The following is a 20292-nucleotide window of genomic DNA, read 5'->3' as shown; positions in this document are numbered from 1 at the left end:
TTTTATGCATATGTTGAGATACACCAAGCGAGGAGACTGGTCTTTGACATCTACCAAAGGTAACTTGGTTCAGTTATGGTTTCATTTTCAAGAAAAAAAAGAGAAGACAAAAAAGTCTAGAAAAATAAACAACAAATAATGACAAAAAGAGTATTTGTTCTTGTTGATACAAGTCATGCCATTTATTCACTGATTCCATAATGAGATGTGCGACATCTACAACACTTCCAAGCGAAGATAAATTATCTACTGCCAGTGGTGAAGAATATCACATATTAAGATTTATTTTGTTAACAACTCCTGTTAATCCCAACCGATACATTGTAAGAAGGTGATGAGTTTATGAGTAGCACTCCATTGTGGTTGAGAATGCTTAGTTGAAGCAGGTGTTGGGCCTTCTTGTGGTAAAGATGGGCCTGTATGTACGCTGTGTACGATGAGGCAGTGGGAACTTGATCTTGGAGTTCTGTAAAAAAACAGTAATGGTGTGTTAGACTTTAATAAGCTAGGGGGAAAACGGTAAGGTTTCCCCCTGGGTGAGCATGGTACCACAACACCACAGAAATAGGAAATGAAGATTATTTGCGAACATCCACTGTACGCGAACGCTTAAGAATGGCAACCCGCAAAAGAGGCATAAGTCAAAGAGCAACTGGTCCCTTCTCATACTACAATCTTGTGGTATGTCGTACTAAGTAGTTTAGGGTGAACATTTAGAAACATGACTCATTTGAAATGGGAATGTCCAAAGTACTTGCATTTTGACTCGCGTATACAAAGCATCCTACAAGCACCATACAAGAGCTTAAATAGTTATACAAGCATGCATGTTATTGGAGCTAATCGGCGTTGTTAGTCGGTACATCCCTACCAGGGATTAGTGACGAGAGGTATCGATACATGGCGCTACCTATGGTATTGAGGCTAGGGTATACGGTTTGTAAACACTTTAAAAAAAATAATATTGTTCAAAATTTTCCAAGTACTTGGATAAATATCAAAGCACACAAAGTGTGATCTTACATGGAACTGCTTGATGTTAGGACGTCTGCATTTCTTGGCAGATACTGTCTCCACCTTCATGATCTGGATACAGGAGGCCCTTGCTCTGTGACGAGCACCCATGTCACGGTCTAAAGAAAACAAGAAATTTTAATTACTATCAAGTCATGACAGTTGAAAGCATCCACATCTCACTTGATACTTTGGACTTTTGTAGCAACTTGTTTCACTCCCATGAACATGATTATTGGTTCTGACAGGCGACAAGCAGCCAAATAATTTCTATATGCACATTTTAGAATTGGCAAGCAGAGACATCAACTTTGTGCCAACGTATGATGTGCAAAAAGTAAAGCATGGTGTTCGGCACAATACATCTGTGAAGCACACATTACTATTTAGATTGCACAGCACAGACATCTTAAAGGATTCGGGTACTTTTTCAAAATGTCCACAGATTTACATTAAACTTACAGGGTTTGAAGATAATGATAGTGGAAAGCTTCCCTCCAAATATTACTAACTAAGGTTGTGTAGTTTTTGAGAAATGAGTAAAACAAGTCACAAAATAGTTATGGTCTCATGAGACCAAAACTATTTTAGCATGTAAAATCCCCTTAACCAGTTATGATATTATACCAAAACCATAGCATAACTGGTTAATAAGTTTTTACATGCTAAAACTGAGATGAAAGTTATTACTTTTACTCATTTCTCAAAAACTACAGCACCTCAGTAAGTAAAATTTCAAGGGAAGCTTTCTACTATCATAATCTTCAAACTGTGTAAGTTTAATGTATATCGGTGGACATTGTGTTTTTTGTTAGGAAAAAGTACATATACCCTTTAAAAGATGAATCATGTTTTGTGAAACTTTCCTTCCAATTTACTTGGTGGTTGATTCTTGCTTTGTGCATGAAATAACAGCCCCATCAGTTGCCAGTACACAGCACAGTTCTTAGTTTGATTTTCCTCCTAATGTACTAGGTGACTAATCCTTTCAGGATTATGCATATAATCCTTTGTACATGAACTTACAGCATTGTGTGACAGCCCCAGCAGTGGTCAGATCACGGTACTCTCTGTACATGTTGTGGGATCCACTCCTAGAGTCATATCGAAGCCAGATGCCGAAATTCTTTATCTTTGTTGGCTTGGTCTCGTAGATCTTTTGGAAGGGGATGGGTGAGTAAAAAAACAAAATATTATCATTTGTTATATAGTAGGCACTTTCTTCCAGAATGTTATAAAAATATGTTTACATTTACATTTACATTTCTCAGAGAACAAAAACCTGAAGGTACCAGTGAAGCTTTCCTCAGGTTTAGAAATTTGTGTAGCAACTTGTTTCACTCCCATGAACATGATTGTTGGTTCTGACAGGCGACAAGCAGCCAAAGATTATTATTTGCACATTTTAGAATTGGCAAACAGAGACAAAACACTCTGTGCCAACGTATGATGTGCATTTCTCATGACATTAGTTGTATCAACCATGAAGCATCTCGAATGTTTCAGGAGAGTATGACAAATGGCCCGAACAGCACTGTGCAGTCCTGATTCACAGTAAAGCTTCTTTTATATGTAAAAGAAGACCTTAACAACCAAAGATGATGAAAATTAAGCCTCGACCGTCGTTAATTGTTAAATAGCCAGACATGTTCATTCTTGTGATGTGAAAAATGAAGGAGAATGAAGGGCAGAAAGCATACGAATTTGTTTTAAGCAGCCTTAATAGATCACCCTGTGTTAAAACATTATTAAACAATAGGCCTGGGCGAATTATTCGAATATCCGGTTAATGGCGAATAGGTTTTCCTATCCAGAACCGCGAATGCCTTTTTTTTTTAACCGGATATCCGCATAGGGCGCGAATACCTATTTATAAACTGGATAGTTCTGTAATTACAACCAAGTAACCGGATATTCTTTAATATCCAAATATCCGCGCACGTCGGGCGACAACTGATATGAATGTTTTGTCTGAATCCTTATGAAACTTCTATTAAGACAGCATAAAACAGCATAAATTAAGTATTTAACTATGCTCACCTCCGTGAAGAGTTAAAACAATGACATTTCCAACCTATTTTGTTCAAAGATTACAAAAGTTTTCCTTCACGTAGAGTCAATCACGATCAGAAGAAAAAGCAAATCGCCATCTTTAAATTAGATCCGGTCATTTTTATGAATGAACCGTGTGACACTGTCTAAAATTAATATCAATCCGCCCATAAGATCTCATTCACAAACGAACAGCGCCCTCTAGCGGTGAAATAAAAATAAAAAATTATAATTTAATTTTTTTCAAATAGCGCCCTCCAGCGGCGAAAAAACTATTCGAATATCCGGTTAATTTCGGATAGTTGGCCAGCGGTATCCGAATAACAAAATTTCACTATTCGCCCAGCACTATTAAACAAGTTTGTGTACCTTCCGACAGGAGACGATTTCCCCTCTGGTCTTCTTGATTTTCTTCAGTTTCTTGATGAAGTACCAAAAGCGAGACTTGGCGGACACATGGTCTGATGCAAAGATGCGCATCTTGTAGAGGGCAGGAATGCGCACCTTATCGGTGGGCACCCTCCGACCAATCACATGGTACTCCTTCAGCTGTTAGTGAATAAAAAAGGCAGTTACTTCATAGTGTTACACAAAATAAAAATTAAGTGTAGTATTCAGCAGAAATTTCTGGATTATTCCCTCGACATTAACCTTCAAAACTTGGATTTGGAAGTCTTGAAAATCTTTTAAGAACTTCCTTGTACATGTTGTTATAGTTGCGATAACATAACCCTCCTCTCGATGGCGTAGTCGGTGGGTTACGAAGCATGCTCGAATTGTAAGGGAGAAATGGTCTAGTCAGCAGATTTGCTCAATTTTTACCACTTTCAAAAGTCATGCCACAAATTCTAGGAACACAAACTTAATCCTCAATGTCTAATGAATAACACTCAAAAACACAATTAAGAAAATATGCAGAAGAAAAAGGACAAAAACTTACCAGATCCCGGAGCAAAACAAGTCACAAATTTCACAGGTTCTATTTTGAACCTGTAGCTGACCATTTTGTGACTTCCCGATATGTTCAACGCTTTATTTTTTAGTCACTACGCCCTGAACCGCAGGTACCAGCCAATTGATTGACTAACTGCCGAGCCGCGGTCGAGTTGGACTAACCCATTCTGTAAAAGTGGTGTTACAAGGCAGTGCGTGCGCACTATTTGAGTGAATGGTGGGCATAGTAAACGAACAGCCCACAGGCACTGCCATAAAAACACCCCTTGTACACGATGGTTTAGTCCAACTCGGTCGCAGCTCTGCAGGTCGTCAATTCAATTGGCTGGTAACTGCGGTTCAGCGCTTGGTAACCAAAAAATTAAGTGTTGAACATATCGGGAAGTCACAAAATGGTGATGCGACATATCAACCTGGCCTATTTATGACTGTTTCGCTCAGGGATCTGGTATGTTTTTGTCCCTTTTTTCAAAATGTTTTCTCAATGGTGTTTAAGTGTTGTTCATTAGGCCATGGGAGTGAAAGTTTTAGATTTGCGTCCGGGCATTTTTGAAAAGACGTTAGCCTTTTTTTCATTTTTCATTATTCTGCACACGAAGATGTGCAATCTTCAAGTTGCGCAAACTAGAGATCGATACACAAATTTGCCTATCTGCATAGCGCAAATTGAAAATTGCGCAGAATATTTTTCCACAATTTTGTTGATTGTGCTCGACAGATGAACGACAGCAGATGCGTGTTTTACTACAAATAAAAACGATCGCGATCGCAAACACGATCGCAGCGGAATGTCCGTCTTATATAGTACTACTTCTAAAATGCGTAAATATAGCCTTTTACCCTTGTTCGATGAATTGAACTTGAACATTTGTGATGCTAGTTGCGATTACCAGAACCGGAGCGAAATTCACAGGTTCAAATGTCGAACCTGCGTGTAGTTCAACAGTACATGTACATGTACTTGGTGTACAGTACTGTACTCACAATCATGTACAGTGCATTGTCCTATTTTAATACGGTCCCTGATGACCGCACATACATTGTGTGCACAGTTGCCGGGCTACACTATGCACCCTACGCATTGCCACTAGGCTTGGGCGGTTCCAGAAATTTGGGGCTCGGTTCCGGATCCGAAAAAAGGCTCGGTTCTGAGACATACCCGGTTCCAATTCAATATAAAACATAAGCCGCCCGTCCCGAGCTCACACACACACAATTGAGCCGATCTATTTTAACTGAAAATAACCAAGTTAATCAGACATCGGTTCCGAGCTCACACACACACAATTGGAGCCGATCTATTTTTAAAGAAAATACCAGAATACCCACCCCAATGATCAGACATCGTGCCACCGAGCACCTATTTTCCCTGCATTTAAAGGAACACGTTGCCTTGGATCGGACGAGTTGGTCTATAAAAAGCGTTTGTAACCGTTTGTTATAAAATGCATATGGTTAGAAAGATGTTGTAAAAGTAGAATACAATGATCTACACAAATATGCCTCGAAGTTGCGTGGTTTTCCTTTTACCTCGCCGACTAACACGGTCGGCCATTTATGGGAGTCAACTTTTTGACTCCCATAAATGGCCGACCGTGTTTCTTCGTGACGTAAAAGGAAAACCGTGAAATTCCGAGGCATGTTTGTATGGATCATTATATTCTACTTTTGGGTTATCTTTCTAACCATATGCATTTTGTAACAAACGGTTTCAAGCGCTTTTCAAAGACCAACTCGACCGATCCAAGGCAACGTGTTCCTTTAAACAAGTCTTTGATTTAGCCGGCAGTACGATGTTGTGTAGCAGTATGTCCGTAGTGTAGTACATCCGTAGTGCAGTACATCCGTAGTGCAGTACATCAGTAGTGCAGTACATCCGTAGTGCATGCAGTGTGTCGTCTCTGTACATACAAGTGTACTATGCCTGTACATGCCTGTACATACATACATACATACAGCACTGTGTGTTTTGTGCATGGGGCAAGCTTTTATGAATATGGATATATCGGCAGCCAATCACAACGTGCTGTCTATACATGTACATGTATATGCATGACATATACATGCATACATGTGGTGGTTGTACCAGATGCCCATGTGTGTGCACTGTATATGCAGCCACATGTGATAGTTGATACTCATGTCGGCTTGAAGCCTTTGCACACTGTATCTGCGGTCACCGCTTTCAACATCAAGCCTCAATTTCTAGAGCCGGTTCGTCGCAAGATCGGCTCCACAGAGCCTTTTATAATTGTGACTCGGTCTTTTAAAATCGGAACCGACAAAAGCGGGTACCCGGTTCCACAGAAGAGTGGAACCGCAAGTCCGGTTTTCAATTTGGAACCGGGTAGAACCGGGTAACCGAAGGGACCGCCCAAGCTTAATTGCCACGAACTACACGTCACACACGTAGAGCCGAAGCTCCGCCCCACGCAGGTTTGACATTTGAACCTGTGAATTTCACTCCGGTTCTGGTAAGTTTTTGTCCATTTTTTTTTCGAAATATTTCCTCAATGGTGTTTTGTTTTGAGTATTATGGCAGGCTGCATTAGACATTGCGTATTAAATTCGTACCCTCAGAATTTGTGTCATGATTTTTGAAAGTGGTAAAAATGGGGCAAATCTGATGACTAGCTGTCAAAATTGTACGTGTTGGACCAGATCAACCGTTTCCGCTCGAAACAGACTCATACCCTCCGGCCTGGGCGGCCGTCGGGAGGAGGGTTACGTTATCGCAACTATTGTGATGCAGAGTCTTTTTTGTGAAAATAATGAAATTTTGTGAAAATAATGACATTTTTTGGCGGTAGCTTTCAGAGCATGCGGGCGGTGGACGCAAATCTATCATTTTCATTCTCATGGCCTTAGACATTGAGGATTAAATTCGTGTTCATAGAATTTGTGCCATGATTTCTGAAAAATGGTAAAAATAGAACAAATCTGTTGACCAGACTAGCTGTCGAAATTGTACGTGTTTGACCATTTCGCCCTTAACAATTCGATCATCATGATCATGCTTCATAACCCTCCGGCTACGCCGTCGGGAGGAGGGTTACGTTATCGCAACATACAAATTACATGACTTAGGCTATGTTGTAACTTCATTAAATAAGTAAATAAAGTGGCGACTTTAAACTGAAGAATTTGTGGCCAGTTTGAAATAAAATGCTTGGCAGCCACCTATGATTTTGAAAGAAATAAAAAATAAAAACTTAAATTAATGAAAAGGCCATCATCCTCCTCTTTTTAGAAAAAATCCGGACGATCAACTGGTATTTTTTAAAAAACATTTTAACAAAAGTAATATCTCAAAAGTAATATCTACTATTTGACTTTATAAAGGCTGATTAATGACTGATGTTCAATATTATGCATACGCACACAAAAAGGCAGTCAGTTGTCCGGATAGTGGGCAGCAAGTATTTTTCAGTGGCAGTTTTTCAATGGCGATTAGTGCAGAATAATAACTCGACTTTATGCGACCAATTTATATTCTAGATCCGGAGAAAGCTCCACTAGAATATTGTATGATTAATCATTTTAAAGTCTCTGATGTTTTTTTGATTAACAATTGTTTGTAAATGTTGTAAAATTCGACTTAAATTGCTCACCTGTCCCTTAGCCTTCATGGCTGATTCCACGAGGAGAGAAAAGAGACCGTGGACTATCACTGGTGTCCTTACCCAGCTGCTGCAATTGCCTTAGCCTGTGTGGGGATACTCTGCCGGATACCAGTTTTATATACGGTGGCCGAAAAACAGAAGAAGTATTATTTTAAAAGATACAAGTGTTAATAATTAATAAGGATTTTTTGTTAATAATCACACATAAAAATCTATTAAAAAACCCAATTGATATCAAACATGTTTAGTATGGTTTATTTTTTACTTGGTAATAAATGTTCCTCTATGGAAAATGGAAACAATGTTTACTAGACTTGTTCAAGTTCTGACGGGAGAGCTGCGTATGATAACGTGAGATCGGACTGGACAAGTTTATGACCCACGTGTTTATCGGTGGCCACACTGCGGACGAACCACCAACCAACGATACGACGAGTGTCGTATATTATTGGGTTCCTATTATTGTGCATGGTTTAATGGAATGGAAGTGAAGCCTGCTTTCTGTCCCCTCCGAATTTAACTTCTTGCTTGTTGAGTGTAAAGACCTGTAATTTCAACAATGTCATTCTTTATAAGAGGCTCAGCTACAAAGAAGAAGTCTGTTGGCAAAAAGGTGAGTCATTCCCCAATTATAATTGACATTGTTAATTAATAATAATATAATGTTGTGTCCTAATCCTACCTCCATGCTATATCTGTGATGGTGTAAAAAAAAAAAGGAAATGGTGATGATATATGTACCGGTCACTTCGGCACCTTGCAAACTCGGCACCTGCAAACTCGGCACCTTGTAAACTCGGCACCTTGTAAACTCGGCACCAACAACCTCGGCACCTTGCAAACTTGGCACCCACGAACTCGGCACATGTAGAAAATACAAACTCGGCACCCAGTAGCCCCGGTCGTACTAAATACTGACAACTCACGACCCCTCACGACAACTCACGACAACAATTTTTAAATGCACTTTAACAGAACATTTAAACGTAATTCAACCGTTAAATATGTCCACAAGAGTCATATGCATCTAAATCACTTTCAAACTGTTAAAAAAATTGTATTTTGAACTGTTAAAAAGGTGTTTTTTACCCCGAATTTAGTAACGATCGGTAATATCCGCCATGTTGTCTTTCAACGCACTTCGACGATTCTATTACACCGCAGGGGGCGAGGTAATTTCCAAAGGCTGAGTTTTATTTTTTCGTTTTGGTTTTAGCTGCTGATTTTTCTTTCTCGTTAAAGTAACTAAGCCGCCACTCTGGAATTCGAAGTTAAAAGGGGAAATTTAAATATAATATTGTTTTAAACTCCACGAAATACATTTTAAAAAAAGGTAAATAATCATCTTGCATTGTATCACCTCTGCGGTATAATAGAATCGTCCAAGTACGTTGAAAGACAACATGGCGGATATTACCGTTCGTTGCTAAGTTCGGGGTAAAAAACACCTTTTTTACAGTTAAAAATACAATTTTTTTCAACAGTTTGAAATTGATTTGGGTGCATATGACTTTGTGCATATATTTAACGATTGACTTTTGTTCAAATGTTCTGTTAAAGTGCATTTAAAAACTGTTGTTGTGAGTTGTCGTGAGTGGTCGTTAGTTGTCGGTATTTAGTGCGGCCCAGTAGCCCGACTTGTGTGGCCAAGGCTAGCTGAATCCGGATTCAGCTCGCCTTGGCCACACAAGTGGGGCTAGGCACCCAGTTGAAACCAAGGTAGGTACTACACTAGGTACCACACTAGGTACCACATGAAACCAAGTGGAAATGGTCATGACCATGATACTAAGTAAAAAATAGTATCATGGTCATGACCATTTCCACTTGGTTTCATGTGGTACCTAGAATGTTTGATTCAGCCCATTATTTTGCCTCTGTGCTGGGGGTCCATGTGCCACACGCAGCGGGGGGTCCTCGGCAGACATCCATATCTGACTATGTCAGTAGTGCTGGGCGAATAGTGAAATTTTGTTATTCGGATACCGCTGGCCAACTATCCGAAATTAACCGGATATTCGAATAGTTTTTTCGCCGCTAGAGGGCGCTGTTCGTTTGTGAATGAGATCTTTTGGGCGGATTGATATTAGTTTTAGACAGTGTCACTCGGTTCATTCATAAAAATGACCGGATCTAATTTAAAGATGGCGATTTGCTTTTTCTTTTGATCGTGATTAGGCCTGGGCGAATTATTCGAATATCCGGTTAATGGCGAATAGGTTTTCCTATCCGTAACCGCGAATGCCTTTTTTTTCTTAACCGGATATCCGCATAGGGCGCGAATACCTATTTATAAACCGGATAGTTCTGTAATTACAACCAAGTAACCGGGTATTCTTTTAATATCCGAATATCCGCGGACGTCGGGCGACAACTGATAGGAATGTTTTGTCTGAATCCTTATGAAACTTCTATTAAAACAGCATAAATTAAGTATTTAACTATGCTCACCTCCGTGAAGAGTTAAACAATGACATTTCTGACGTAATTTGTTCAAAGATTACGAAAGTTTTCCTTCACGTAGAGTCAATCACGATCAAAAGAAAAAGCAAATCGCCATCTTTAAATTAGATCCGGTTATTTTTATGAATGTACCGAGTGACACTGTCTAAAACTAATATCAATCCGCCAATACGATCTCATTCACAAACGAACAGCGCCCTCTAGCGGCAAAAAAATACAAATATATATATATATATATATATATATTTTTTTTTTTTTTATAGCGCCCCCTAGCGGCGAAAAAAACTATTCGAATATCCGGTTAATTTCGGATAGTTGGCCAGCGGTATCCGAATATCAAAATTTCACTATTCGCCCAGCACTAATCGTGATTGACTCTACGTGAAGGAAAACTTTTGTAATCTTTGAACAAGATACGTCAGAAATGTCATTGTTTTAACTCTTCACGGAGGTGAGCATAGTTAAATACTTAATATATGCTGTTTTATGCTGTCTTAATAGAAGTTTCATAAGGATTCAGACAAAACATTCATATCAGTTGTCGCCCGACGTCTGCGGATATTCGGATATTAAAGAATATCCAGTTACTCGGTTGTAATTACAAAATTATCCGGTTTGTAAATAGGTATTCGCGCCCTATGCGGATATCCGGTTAAGAAAAAAAAGGCAATCGCGGTTACGGATAGGAAAACCTATTCGCCATTAACCGGATATTCGAATAATTCGCCCAGGCCTATATGTCAGGTTATCCACTAAATGTTCCTGTACTCAAATATTGGTACCTCGTTCCTTTAACCAAAGTGCTCTGGGCTGCCGCTCTAACACCACAACTGGGAGCGAGTTCCAGAGTTTGACTGTTCTTGGAAAGTAGGAACTACCATAATAGCTGGGTGCGGCTAGTGATGGCCAGGAGTTTGCAAGGGTGGTAGGATCTGTTGTTGGAGGGAATCATTGGAGGTAATGGGAGGCATTGATGGCGACAAGGTTGTGCTGTATCTTGTAGAGCATTGTAAGACTGGCGGCCTGTCTTCTCCATCCAAGTGACTTCCACTCAAGCTCTTGTAGCATGGAAGAAACACTGTCTCTACGTTGGTACCTCTGAAGGACAAGTCTGGCTGCACTACTTTGAACACTCTCCACTCTGGTGATGTCTTTTTTGCTGTGTCTCTCACGTGTAAAATGATGATGGTTCAATGAATTTTAGAATCACAGTGTCTCTTTTTTTTTTTTTTTTATCTCACCAAAATTAGGCTCTTTGAGTCCTTTGATATCTCATTAGGGACTTTTCGTTTTCGACGACGGATGGTTCTGCGACGGTTGTTCAGCTAAACGTTGTCGTTTTCAGCACAACGAAGATTCATCCCAAGTACTGTCGTAGAAATTGAGGGACGACCGTCCTCAAAGCCGACGCATGCGCAGATGACGCCAAATGTCATCTTTACCGTCGCAGAACCATCCGTCGTCGAAAACGAAAAGTCCCTATTGTCTGGGGAGAACGACAGAAAATCCACTCCGCAATCTCTAAAATTGTTAAAAATTATAAATTCTTACCGTAATTCAGTCCCCAACTACTCCGTTTTACCACTACACTACAAATGCTGATTGTCCCCGAACTCTGCCTAACGCATCGCGAAGTCACGACACGTGATGAGCGTGCGCATACTATTTTTTTCCTAGGAGAATTATCTGCACACGTTCATCCTATAATAAAAAAACATCCGATCCGTGCTTTGTGTACAAAACATATGGACACGCGTCGCTTTAAGCCATCTCAGCCAAATGTAGCACACTAACAAACATGACTAAGTTATTAAGCTAAATCAAGAAACATCTCTGCCTTCGCCTCACAGTTAGGTACCATCACAGGTACCCATTTACCCCTGGCATGTCAATGATTTTTTTCTGGTCACCCAACTACAAAATGCCCCCAAATCAAAAAAAGACCTTCAGCTTACCTAAACAATAATGTTTTGAAAGATGTCTTTGTGAAACTGTGATTATAATTATTAATTTCTGAGACACTGCCAATTACTTTGTATCCTGTCAACCACACTTTATTTGACTATTCTATCAATGTTAAACTTATTGTCATTTAATATTGCCCCATCTCAATTGCCAATAAATATGCTGCCGTTGGTTTCACCAAACTCTTCCTAACTTGGGATTAATCTTAGGACATATATACGAGTTAAGTTCCTTAACCGTGAGTGTCTTCTGCGAGCGGATAAGAGTGCGAACTCGAAGTTCTGGTGCTAAGTCACCAGAGTGTGGGTTCGAATCCCGGTTGTGACACTTGTGTCCTTGAGCAAGATACTTCACTATAATTGCTTCTCTTCACCCAGGGGTATACATGGGTACCTGCGAGGGTAGAGGTTGATATTGTGAATGACAAAGCCTTGAGCGATATAAACTGTTGCCCAGGTTTTATACTCTCAAGGGAGCTGAGAAACAATAAAAGGGATGTTATTGGCCCTATGACCAGAGCACTAGTGTAAAGTGCATTGATACGGATATTGTGAAATGCGCTATAAGAATTGTTATTGTTGTTATTATTATTTGTTCAGCAGAGTGTGGGTTTGAATCCCGGTTGTGACACTTGTGTTCTTGAGCAAGACATTTAACCATTTAAAGCTTCTCTCCCTCGAGGGGTAAATGGGTACCTGCGAGGGCAGAGTTGGTTCTTGTGATTGATTAGCTTAGTGCGCTACATATTTGGCAGCACAAGCTGTATACTCCCCAGAGAGCTGAGATGGTTTAATAATGATTTGAGGCCCAGTGACCAGAATGTGTAAGCCCTTTGAGACGTCCTTCGGGTGTATAAACATAATAGTAAAATCAAAAACTTTAAAAAGTCACTGAGCTATCTAAACTGCATTTGATGAAGTCAACAACGTTTAAACAAATCTGCATGATTATAACAATCTGATAATTGAATAATATTCCTAATTTCTGATTTAGGATTCCTCAGGTAAATCTAAACGAGATGTGAGTACTGCTGCAATTAACAAACTCAGGAAGAAGAAAGCCAAGTTGACTGAAGAGATTGTTAGTGATTCATCTGATGATGAAATGTAAGTTTTGCCTATTGTACAAGGAATAGATCAAATGTAGTTCAGATACAATGCTAGAAGTAAATACATAACAGGTACAATTAGGTTCCAGATACGTTACTTGAAATTGGGCTGTGCTTTACCAGGGCTCTATTTATTCACTTGTTCAGCACACAAACACTAGTCTTGGTTCTCAGGCAGTGGACTGGACATCGCCACTCGGCAGTAATAATAAAGAAAAAGCAGGCTTCTCCACCGACAGAAAAATTGTCCGACCCACCTGTAACCTGGTACCTTAGACTACAACATGTACAAAGTACCATACCATCCTACAGGCCCTGTGCTCAAACTTAATGTTTAGTAGTCAACCACCACCACCAGTGTAGTAAACTGTGTGTTTTATTTTCTTGCCCAAGCTTGCCCCAGGAAGGGGCATTGTCATTAATGTGCCTATGTATGATGCAATAATTGTAGCAATTGCAACCAGTCTATCTGCCAAATGCAGTTAAATTTGCACGCTCTCAAATAAATCTACACATTTTAACAGTTATTATTTTTATTCATATCTGAAATGGACGGTGAGCAAAAACAGCATGTTTTTCTCAAATTTTGTTTTTGAATTTCTCCTTTACCCAGTGATACCCCAACCAATAAGCGAAAGGTTGTCCCATCCTCATCTGAATCCGAATCTGAAGAGGAAACTGCACAGGAAAAGAGACTTCGTCTAACCAAGCAGTATTTAGCACAGCTTGCAGATGAAGGTAGGTAAACTTGTCAACTGTTGGTTGTGTGCTCTGTAAGGCAGAGTCTGTTGGGATCAGAGACTTCATCTAACCAAGCAGTATTCCGCACAGCTTGCAGATGAAGGTAGGTAAACTTGTCAACTGTCGGTTGTGTGCTCTTTGGGGGCAGAGTCTGTTCGAAAAAAGACTTCGTCTAACCAAGCAGTATTCGGCACAGCTTGAAGTTAAAGACGAAGGTAGGTTAACTTGTCAACTGTTGGTTGTGTGCTCTGTAGGGCAGAGTCTGTTGGGAAAAGAGACTTCATCTAATCATTTGGCACAGCTTACAGATGAAGGTAGGTAAACTTGTCAACTGTTGGTTTAGTGCTCTTCGTCTAACCAAGCAGTATTCGGCACAGCTTGAAGTTGAAGCTGAAGATGAAGGTAGGTAAATTTGTCAACTGTTGGTTGTGTGCTCTTTAGGGCAGAGTCTGTTTGGAAAAGAGACTTCGTCTAACCAAGCAGTATTCGGCACAGCTTGAAGTTGAAGATGAAGGTAGGTAAACTTGTCAACTGTTTGTTGTGTGCTCTGAAAGGGCAGAGTTTGTTTGAAACCTGTTGTTGTGAAGAGTGTGAACTGTAAACAAGTAACATAAATGTTTTTAACAAAATATTAAAAACAACATTTTTGACTGTACATTGACAAGTAGATTCTGATGAAACTGATTTTCTGCCTCTTAAAAATATTTGTGTTGATTTGACTCATAACCATGTTAAAGAACTGAAGTGCTTATTCAGGCCTGCCCTACTAGCGGGTTGGTGGTTGTCAACGAGCTACACCTATCGTAATGGTATAAATTGCTGTATTCAAGATCAACCATAACTCTATGGGGATGCATTATGTTCTCTATTAAATAAAGTAAATGGGATTGGGATTGTTTGTTCTCTTTTTTTACAGAGAAAGATAATGAAGACGCCCGAGATATTGACAAAGACGCCATAGCACACAGACTTAAAGAAGATGTGGTAAGTAATGTGTGACAGGCTTGTTTAAATGAAAACACATGTGTTTGTGTACATTCAACATAGTGTGGTTTTCATTGTATTAATAAAAAAACATTGCAAACAAATCTCAAATGGCTTTTTTTCTCACAAAGATGTTTGATGTTAGCCTGAGTGAAACTGATTTTTGTCATCCCTGGTACATCATCAGGAATATGATGTGATATTTAATATTATTTTGGAATAATTTGTGACATCAAAATAATCATTGATAAAGAGCTGGTAACCACATGTGCTCACAAACTGCAGCACTTGCATGTAATAAATAAGACATAAAATGGAGAGAGAATTCCACGGTGGACAGATGAGGATATTATGGTCTGGCTGGCTTCAATGATTTATTAGCCTTTAATTGTTGTGCGACAATGGCGCAGGGTTCTATCTTGTCTAGTTAAACAATCCACATGCTGATAGTACTTTAGGTAAACCCTTCTAAAGGTTGCACTGATTCACAAAAATGACATTGAGTGAACAGAAGAGGTGCTAATAATCTTTAATGAGCTACATACATAATCCAGATAAAATAAGAAAACTTTTTGCACACATGGATTTTTATCATCATACGGAAGCTGATAAACACTAGTTTTCTATTGAACCTTACAGCTCGAACTGAGTGGAAAACTACAGAGGAAAGTTTGCCAGGAATATGACTTTGAAGCAACCCCTGAGATGACTGTACTGAGAGGTCACAAGTTGTCAATTACTTGCCTTGTCGTATCCCCTGACAACAAGTACATATTTAGTGCTTCTAAAGAATGCTGCATTATCAAATGTAAGTCTGGTCAACTCTCTCCTCATCATGCCCATTCCTTGGTGTATTTTGATGGTATTAAGTAGGCCTCTGTCAAGTCTCTAGGTATTGGCATGCCTGAAAGCCAACGTCATTACTCGGTTAAATTTAAAAAAAATTCCATTACCCACTGAAAACCTTTCGCTGTACGTTTTCTACAAAACAAAATAAATAAATAAATAAATAAGTAAAAATGCACCCCCCGTCAAAAAAAAAACCACCCAAACAACAACAACCCCAATACACCCCGACATTGCAAGTAACTTACAGACACTGCTCGCCATAACAGCAACTTACCTGCCTTTGGAGTTTCCAAAGTCCTGCAAGGATTACTGTGTGATCTTTAACTATTTATAGTACGTCACTAACCAAATTTGCAAACCAAGAATTGCATGGTGTCGTACCACTTGTGTGTCAGGGATAAGCTTGGGCAATATCACGAGATATCGAAAATCGCGATACCACTTCTCAAACGATTAAGATATCGTCTTGATTTGCTGTTAATCAATTTATCGGTAAGTTGCTGTTTTGATGAAGTTTCACGATGTCTTCCCTAATTGAGATTATCTTCAACAACAAAGGGCTGTTGAAAAACATACTAAGTCCAAGACCAGACCGCAAGATTCCCAAATTGATCCAAACTGACTGTTTTTTTGTGGACAAAAAACCCATTACATAATCAAATACTTAAGTGCTCAGGCGTCTCTCACAGAAACTACAGAAGTAACACAATTGTATCATTTACCTCCCCTGTGTGGTGGAGATTGTGCTGCCAGTTGCAGACCACATTGGGATCATATTACACAAACCACAACCCATTGAGCACCCTCAGGGAATGATGCAGTCACCTCATGTTCATTATGGATGCCTATTGGTTAACTAGAATAGACTGTGCAAGTCTCGCGAGAAATTGAACTTCCGGGACCATTGTGGTCCCAACCTAATGGAGTTTTACATTGGGGAGATTTTGTTCTGTCGATAATTTTAGTTTAATATAAGTTATGACTCTAAAAAGTGAATATGTTCTTGGGAATGTAAAAATAAGTAATTAAAAACAGAAAAGTAAAATCAATTCAACAAATTAACGAAGAAAACTAAAGAAAAAAACTTGACCTCCAGTTTCCGGTTTACTCTAAACAATTAAGAATATTACCCAATTGACGTTCCCATTATCGCTGAACCTATGTGATGATCGCACCAATTGGACGTGATTCACAAACAGGGTGTATTCGAAAAACCGTCCAGGTCGATGTCGAACAGCGATCCTCGTCCCGATAAATGTATAATTTTTACGTTAATTTAAACAAAACAATTATTATGTACACGAATTAAAATAATAATTATACAAAAAGTACGTTAAAAAAATAATCTTTAAGAATTTTTTAACAAATAACAATTTCAATACAATTTGGTTTTGTACAAAAATATATTTTTTTTCGAATTAAGTTCTCGTTTTTGCTACGTGCGAAACTTGCACAGTCTATTAAATGGGCGAGGTCTAATTATATATGCATACAGTCATTATCAGTAGGCACTTTAAAAGACACTTAAATATGTGTTTAACTAAAAGGCCCAGGTTTTAACACCATGTGTGGAAATACTACCAAAAATGTATACCTCGGTTGAATTTTTTAGGAGTTTTAAAACGCTCTCTGCCTTCGTGAGATCTCAGAATTTTGAAGTTGATATCATCGGATATCACGATATTTTTTTGACGATACATCGTGAGTTAAAAAAACACAATATCGCCAAAGCTTAGTCACAGATGCTTGCACTCAAAGCATGGGGATTGGTCCGTGGACTTCTGGAATATTAATTCGTACATTTTCCATGCTGAAGAAGTTTATTCCAAGTATAGAGATGGAACAACCATTTAAAGGCAGTCAAATGGAGCAAAATTGTAGTGGTGGAAGGATTATGACAGTGGTGCATGATTTAAATAACAAAATATATCTTTTGGTAATGTCAAGTAACTTTTTTAAAAGCCCAAAAAATAGTTAATGGCCTGACGTTTCGACCCTAGCAGAGTCTTTCTCGAAGGCTAACAATAATAATAATAACTAGACATTAGGTGTTTGTGAACAAACACACAGCTGTTCCGTGTTATTTTGCTTGGATTAAGTGCTAAAATGACCACGGAGTATGTAACTGTAAACAAAGTTTGAAAATCGGTTGTGTACAGGTTAAATTTGGGGCACGGTTGTTCTAATTTTATTTTTGATGCCTAAGGAGTCTAAAACGGTTGTGTAGTTCTTAAGATATGGTCCCACTTCCGGTTGACCCGGAAGTAAAGGTCAACATGGGGTCACGGCCAGCCAATGCGAATTGCCAATGTCAAAGGAGTTAATAACCAAAACAAAATTGAAAATCGTTTGTGTAGTTCTTAAGATATGGTCCCACTTCCGGTTGACCCGGAAGAAAAGGTCAACATGGGGGTCATGGTTTTCAAAGTTAATATTTAATGCCTAAGGAGTCTATAACTGAAAAAGTTTAAAAATCGGTTGTATAGTTCTTGAGAAATGATCCCACTTCCGGTTGACCCGGAAATAAAGGTCAACACAAGGTCACAGTTTTCAAAGTTAATATTTAATGTCTAAGTTGTCTAAAACTGAAAGAAGTTTGAAAATCGGTTGTGTAGTTCTTGAGATATGGTCCCACTTCCGGTTGACTCGGAAGAAGAGGTCAAAATGGGGTCACGAATTTTCCCCAACAAAATTTAATGCCTAAGGAGTCTATAACTGAAGAAAATAATTAAATCGGTTGTGTAACTCTTGAGATATAGTCCCACTTCCGGTTGACCCGGAATAAGAGGTCAAATCGGGGTCACGGTTACCCAATGCAAATCTATCATGACTAAGGAGTCTATTACTGAAAAAAACTTTGAATTCGGCCGTTCACTTCTTGAGATATAGTGCTGCAAAGAAAAACTCATTAAAGTTTCTAATTATCATAAATTATCACGCGATGACGTCACAGTTTTAAATTTGTGTTTTTCGTACTAACAAATTTCATAAGGTACACGATGGTGTGTAACTTACCCCAATCCAATGCCTTTTACAAAAAAAACCTATTAGACGTACATTCGTTTTAACGAAAACCCTGAACCATCGTAGGATTCCAATGTATGCCTATTTGTTGTGTACAAATCCAATGGAGTATGTCCATAACACGGTTAGGAAAAAAATACAATGATGCCAACATCAGGCCAGCGTGGTAGACTCCCCTCAAGTAAGTCCTCAATGCAAACAGGTCCACACTGTATTGCAACCACCCATAGAGACAGTGTACAGCAATGATGCCAACATCAGGCCAGCGTGGTAGACTCCCCTCAAGTAAGTCCTCAATACAAACAGGTCCACACTGTATTGCAACCACCCATAGAGACAGTGTACAGCCACATGAAGTCGACTGCACGCAGTTTAGTGACTACATCCAGAAGTACTACGTTGTACCCATGACGGCAAGATTTTAATTTATTCGTTAATGATAGACGTCCCTTGATTGGTTTTAATGAACGGAAAACAATTATTTTTAGAATCAGTATATTTTTTGACACAAAATATCAAATTCAGGAAACAAACAGATAAATAATTTTGAAGTTATTAAGTTTTTGACCATTTAAATGTTGACAGTTGACATTTGAAGAGCCATTGTGTTTGTGCACAGACACAAAACGTGCAATACATGACGTCATGGTGACGTCGTCCGGATTTTAAGGCCATGGAATAGTTATACAGTACCCACAAAGTACAAAATTGAAAAAAAAATTGCGATCGGACGTATAGTTTGTGAGATATGGCAGTCTAAAGATTGGCTAATTAAATATTCATGTCGTTATAACTTAGTTAATTAATTATTTAATTTATGCAAACTACATTTAACTGCAACTTCAAGACCTAAGCTTTAATATGATATAGGTTCTGACTCTTTTATACTAAGCCAAGTATGATTTTTGGCTTTAACAAAATGCCCTGGTTAAACCTATGGGGTTTTGACGGATACAAATAATAATAATAATAATAACTAGACATTAGGTGTTTGTGAACAAACACAAAGCTGTTCCGTGTTGTGTAGTTCTTGAGGTATGGGGGTCACAAAGTTTATTTTAAATGCCTGAGGAGTCTATAAGAGTAACAAGTTTGAAAATCGGTTGTGTAGTTCTTAAGATATGGTCTCACTTCCGGTTGACCAGGAATATAGGTCAAATTGGGGTCACGGGTGTTCTAATTTTATTTTTGATGCCTAAGGAGTCTAAAACTGAAAAAGATTGAAAATCGGTTGTGTAGTTCTTAAGATATGGTCCAACTTCCGGTTGACCCGGAAGTAAAGGTCAACATGGCGTCACGGCTAGCCAATGCGAATGTCCAATGTCAAAGGAGTTAATAACCAAAACAAAATTGAAAATCGGTTATGTAGTTCTTGAAATAAGGTCCCACTTCCGGTTGACCCGGAAGGAAAGGTCAACGTGGGGGTCATGGTTTTCAAAGTTAATATTTAATGCCTAAGGTGTCTATAACTGAAAAAGTTTGAAAATCGGTTGTGTAGTTATTGAGAAATGATCC

At 38.9% G+C, this 20292-nt stretch overlaps 2 protein-coding genes across 3 annotated transcripts in view; one reads left to right on the top strand and one right to left on the bottom strand.

The window, feature by feature from the left end:
• Positions 1-151: 151 nt before the first annotated feature.
• On the bottom strand, positions 152-7737 carry LOC139951305 (large ribosomal subunit protein eL20-like). Its single transcript, XM_071950132.1, has 5 exons — positions 7632-7737; positions 3436-3615; positions 2041-2170; positions 1024-1133; positions 152-466 (listed from the first exon to the last, which is right to left on the bottom strand). Exons 1-5 carry the CDS (start codon positions 7647-7649, stop codon positions 374-376), a joined length of 531 nt encoding a protein of 176 aa, XP_071806233.1. The 5' UTR covers positions 7650-7737; the 3' UTR covers positions 152-373.
• A 314-nt stretch (positions 7738-8051) lies between these two features.
• LOC139953914 (U3 small nucleolar RNA-interacting protein 2-like) overlaps positions 8052-20292 on the top strand; it is a 33032-nt gene continuing 20791 nt past the window's right edge. For both annotated transcript variants that reach the window (XM_071953529.1, XM_071953521.1), the window contains exons 1-5: positions 8052-8256; positions 13065-13177; positions 13793-13917; positions 14837-14904; positions 15544-15712. In XM_071953529.1, the coding sequence (XP_071809630.1) occupies positions 8203-8256; positions 13065-13177; positions 13793-13917; positions 14837-14904; positions 15544-15712 (529 nt within the window). In that variant the 5' untranslated portion in view covers positions 8052-8202. The remainder of the gene's footprint in view (positions 8257-13064; positions 13178-13792; positions 13918-14836; positions 14905-15543; positions 15713-20292) is intronic.

Source organism: Asterias amurensis, chromosome 2 (genome assembly GCF_032118995.1).
Source record: "Asterias amurensis chromosome 2, ASM3211899v1".
In the NCBI taxonomy this organism is placed as follows: Eukaryota; Metazoa; Echinodermata; class Asteroidea; order Forcipulatida; family Asteriidae; genus Asterias; species Asterias amurensis.
Note: the sequence above shows the minus strand (reverse complement) of the source record. Positions and strands in the feature narration are given on the sequence as shown.

Bases quoted from the DNA above. Each gene is read 5' to 3' on its own strand.
- LOC139951305 (XM_071950132.1), bottom strand. The intron at 2,171-3,435 runs GTACACAAACTT...CCCTTCCAAAAG, and splicing joins AAATCGTCTCCTGTCGGAAG to ATCTACGAGACCAAGCCAAC. The intron at 467-1,023 runs GTAAGATCACAC...GTTTTTTTACAG, and splicing joins CTAACATCAAGCAGTTCCAT to AACTCCAAGATCAAGTTCCC.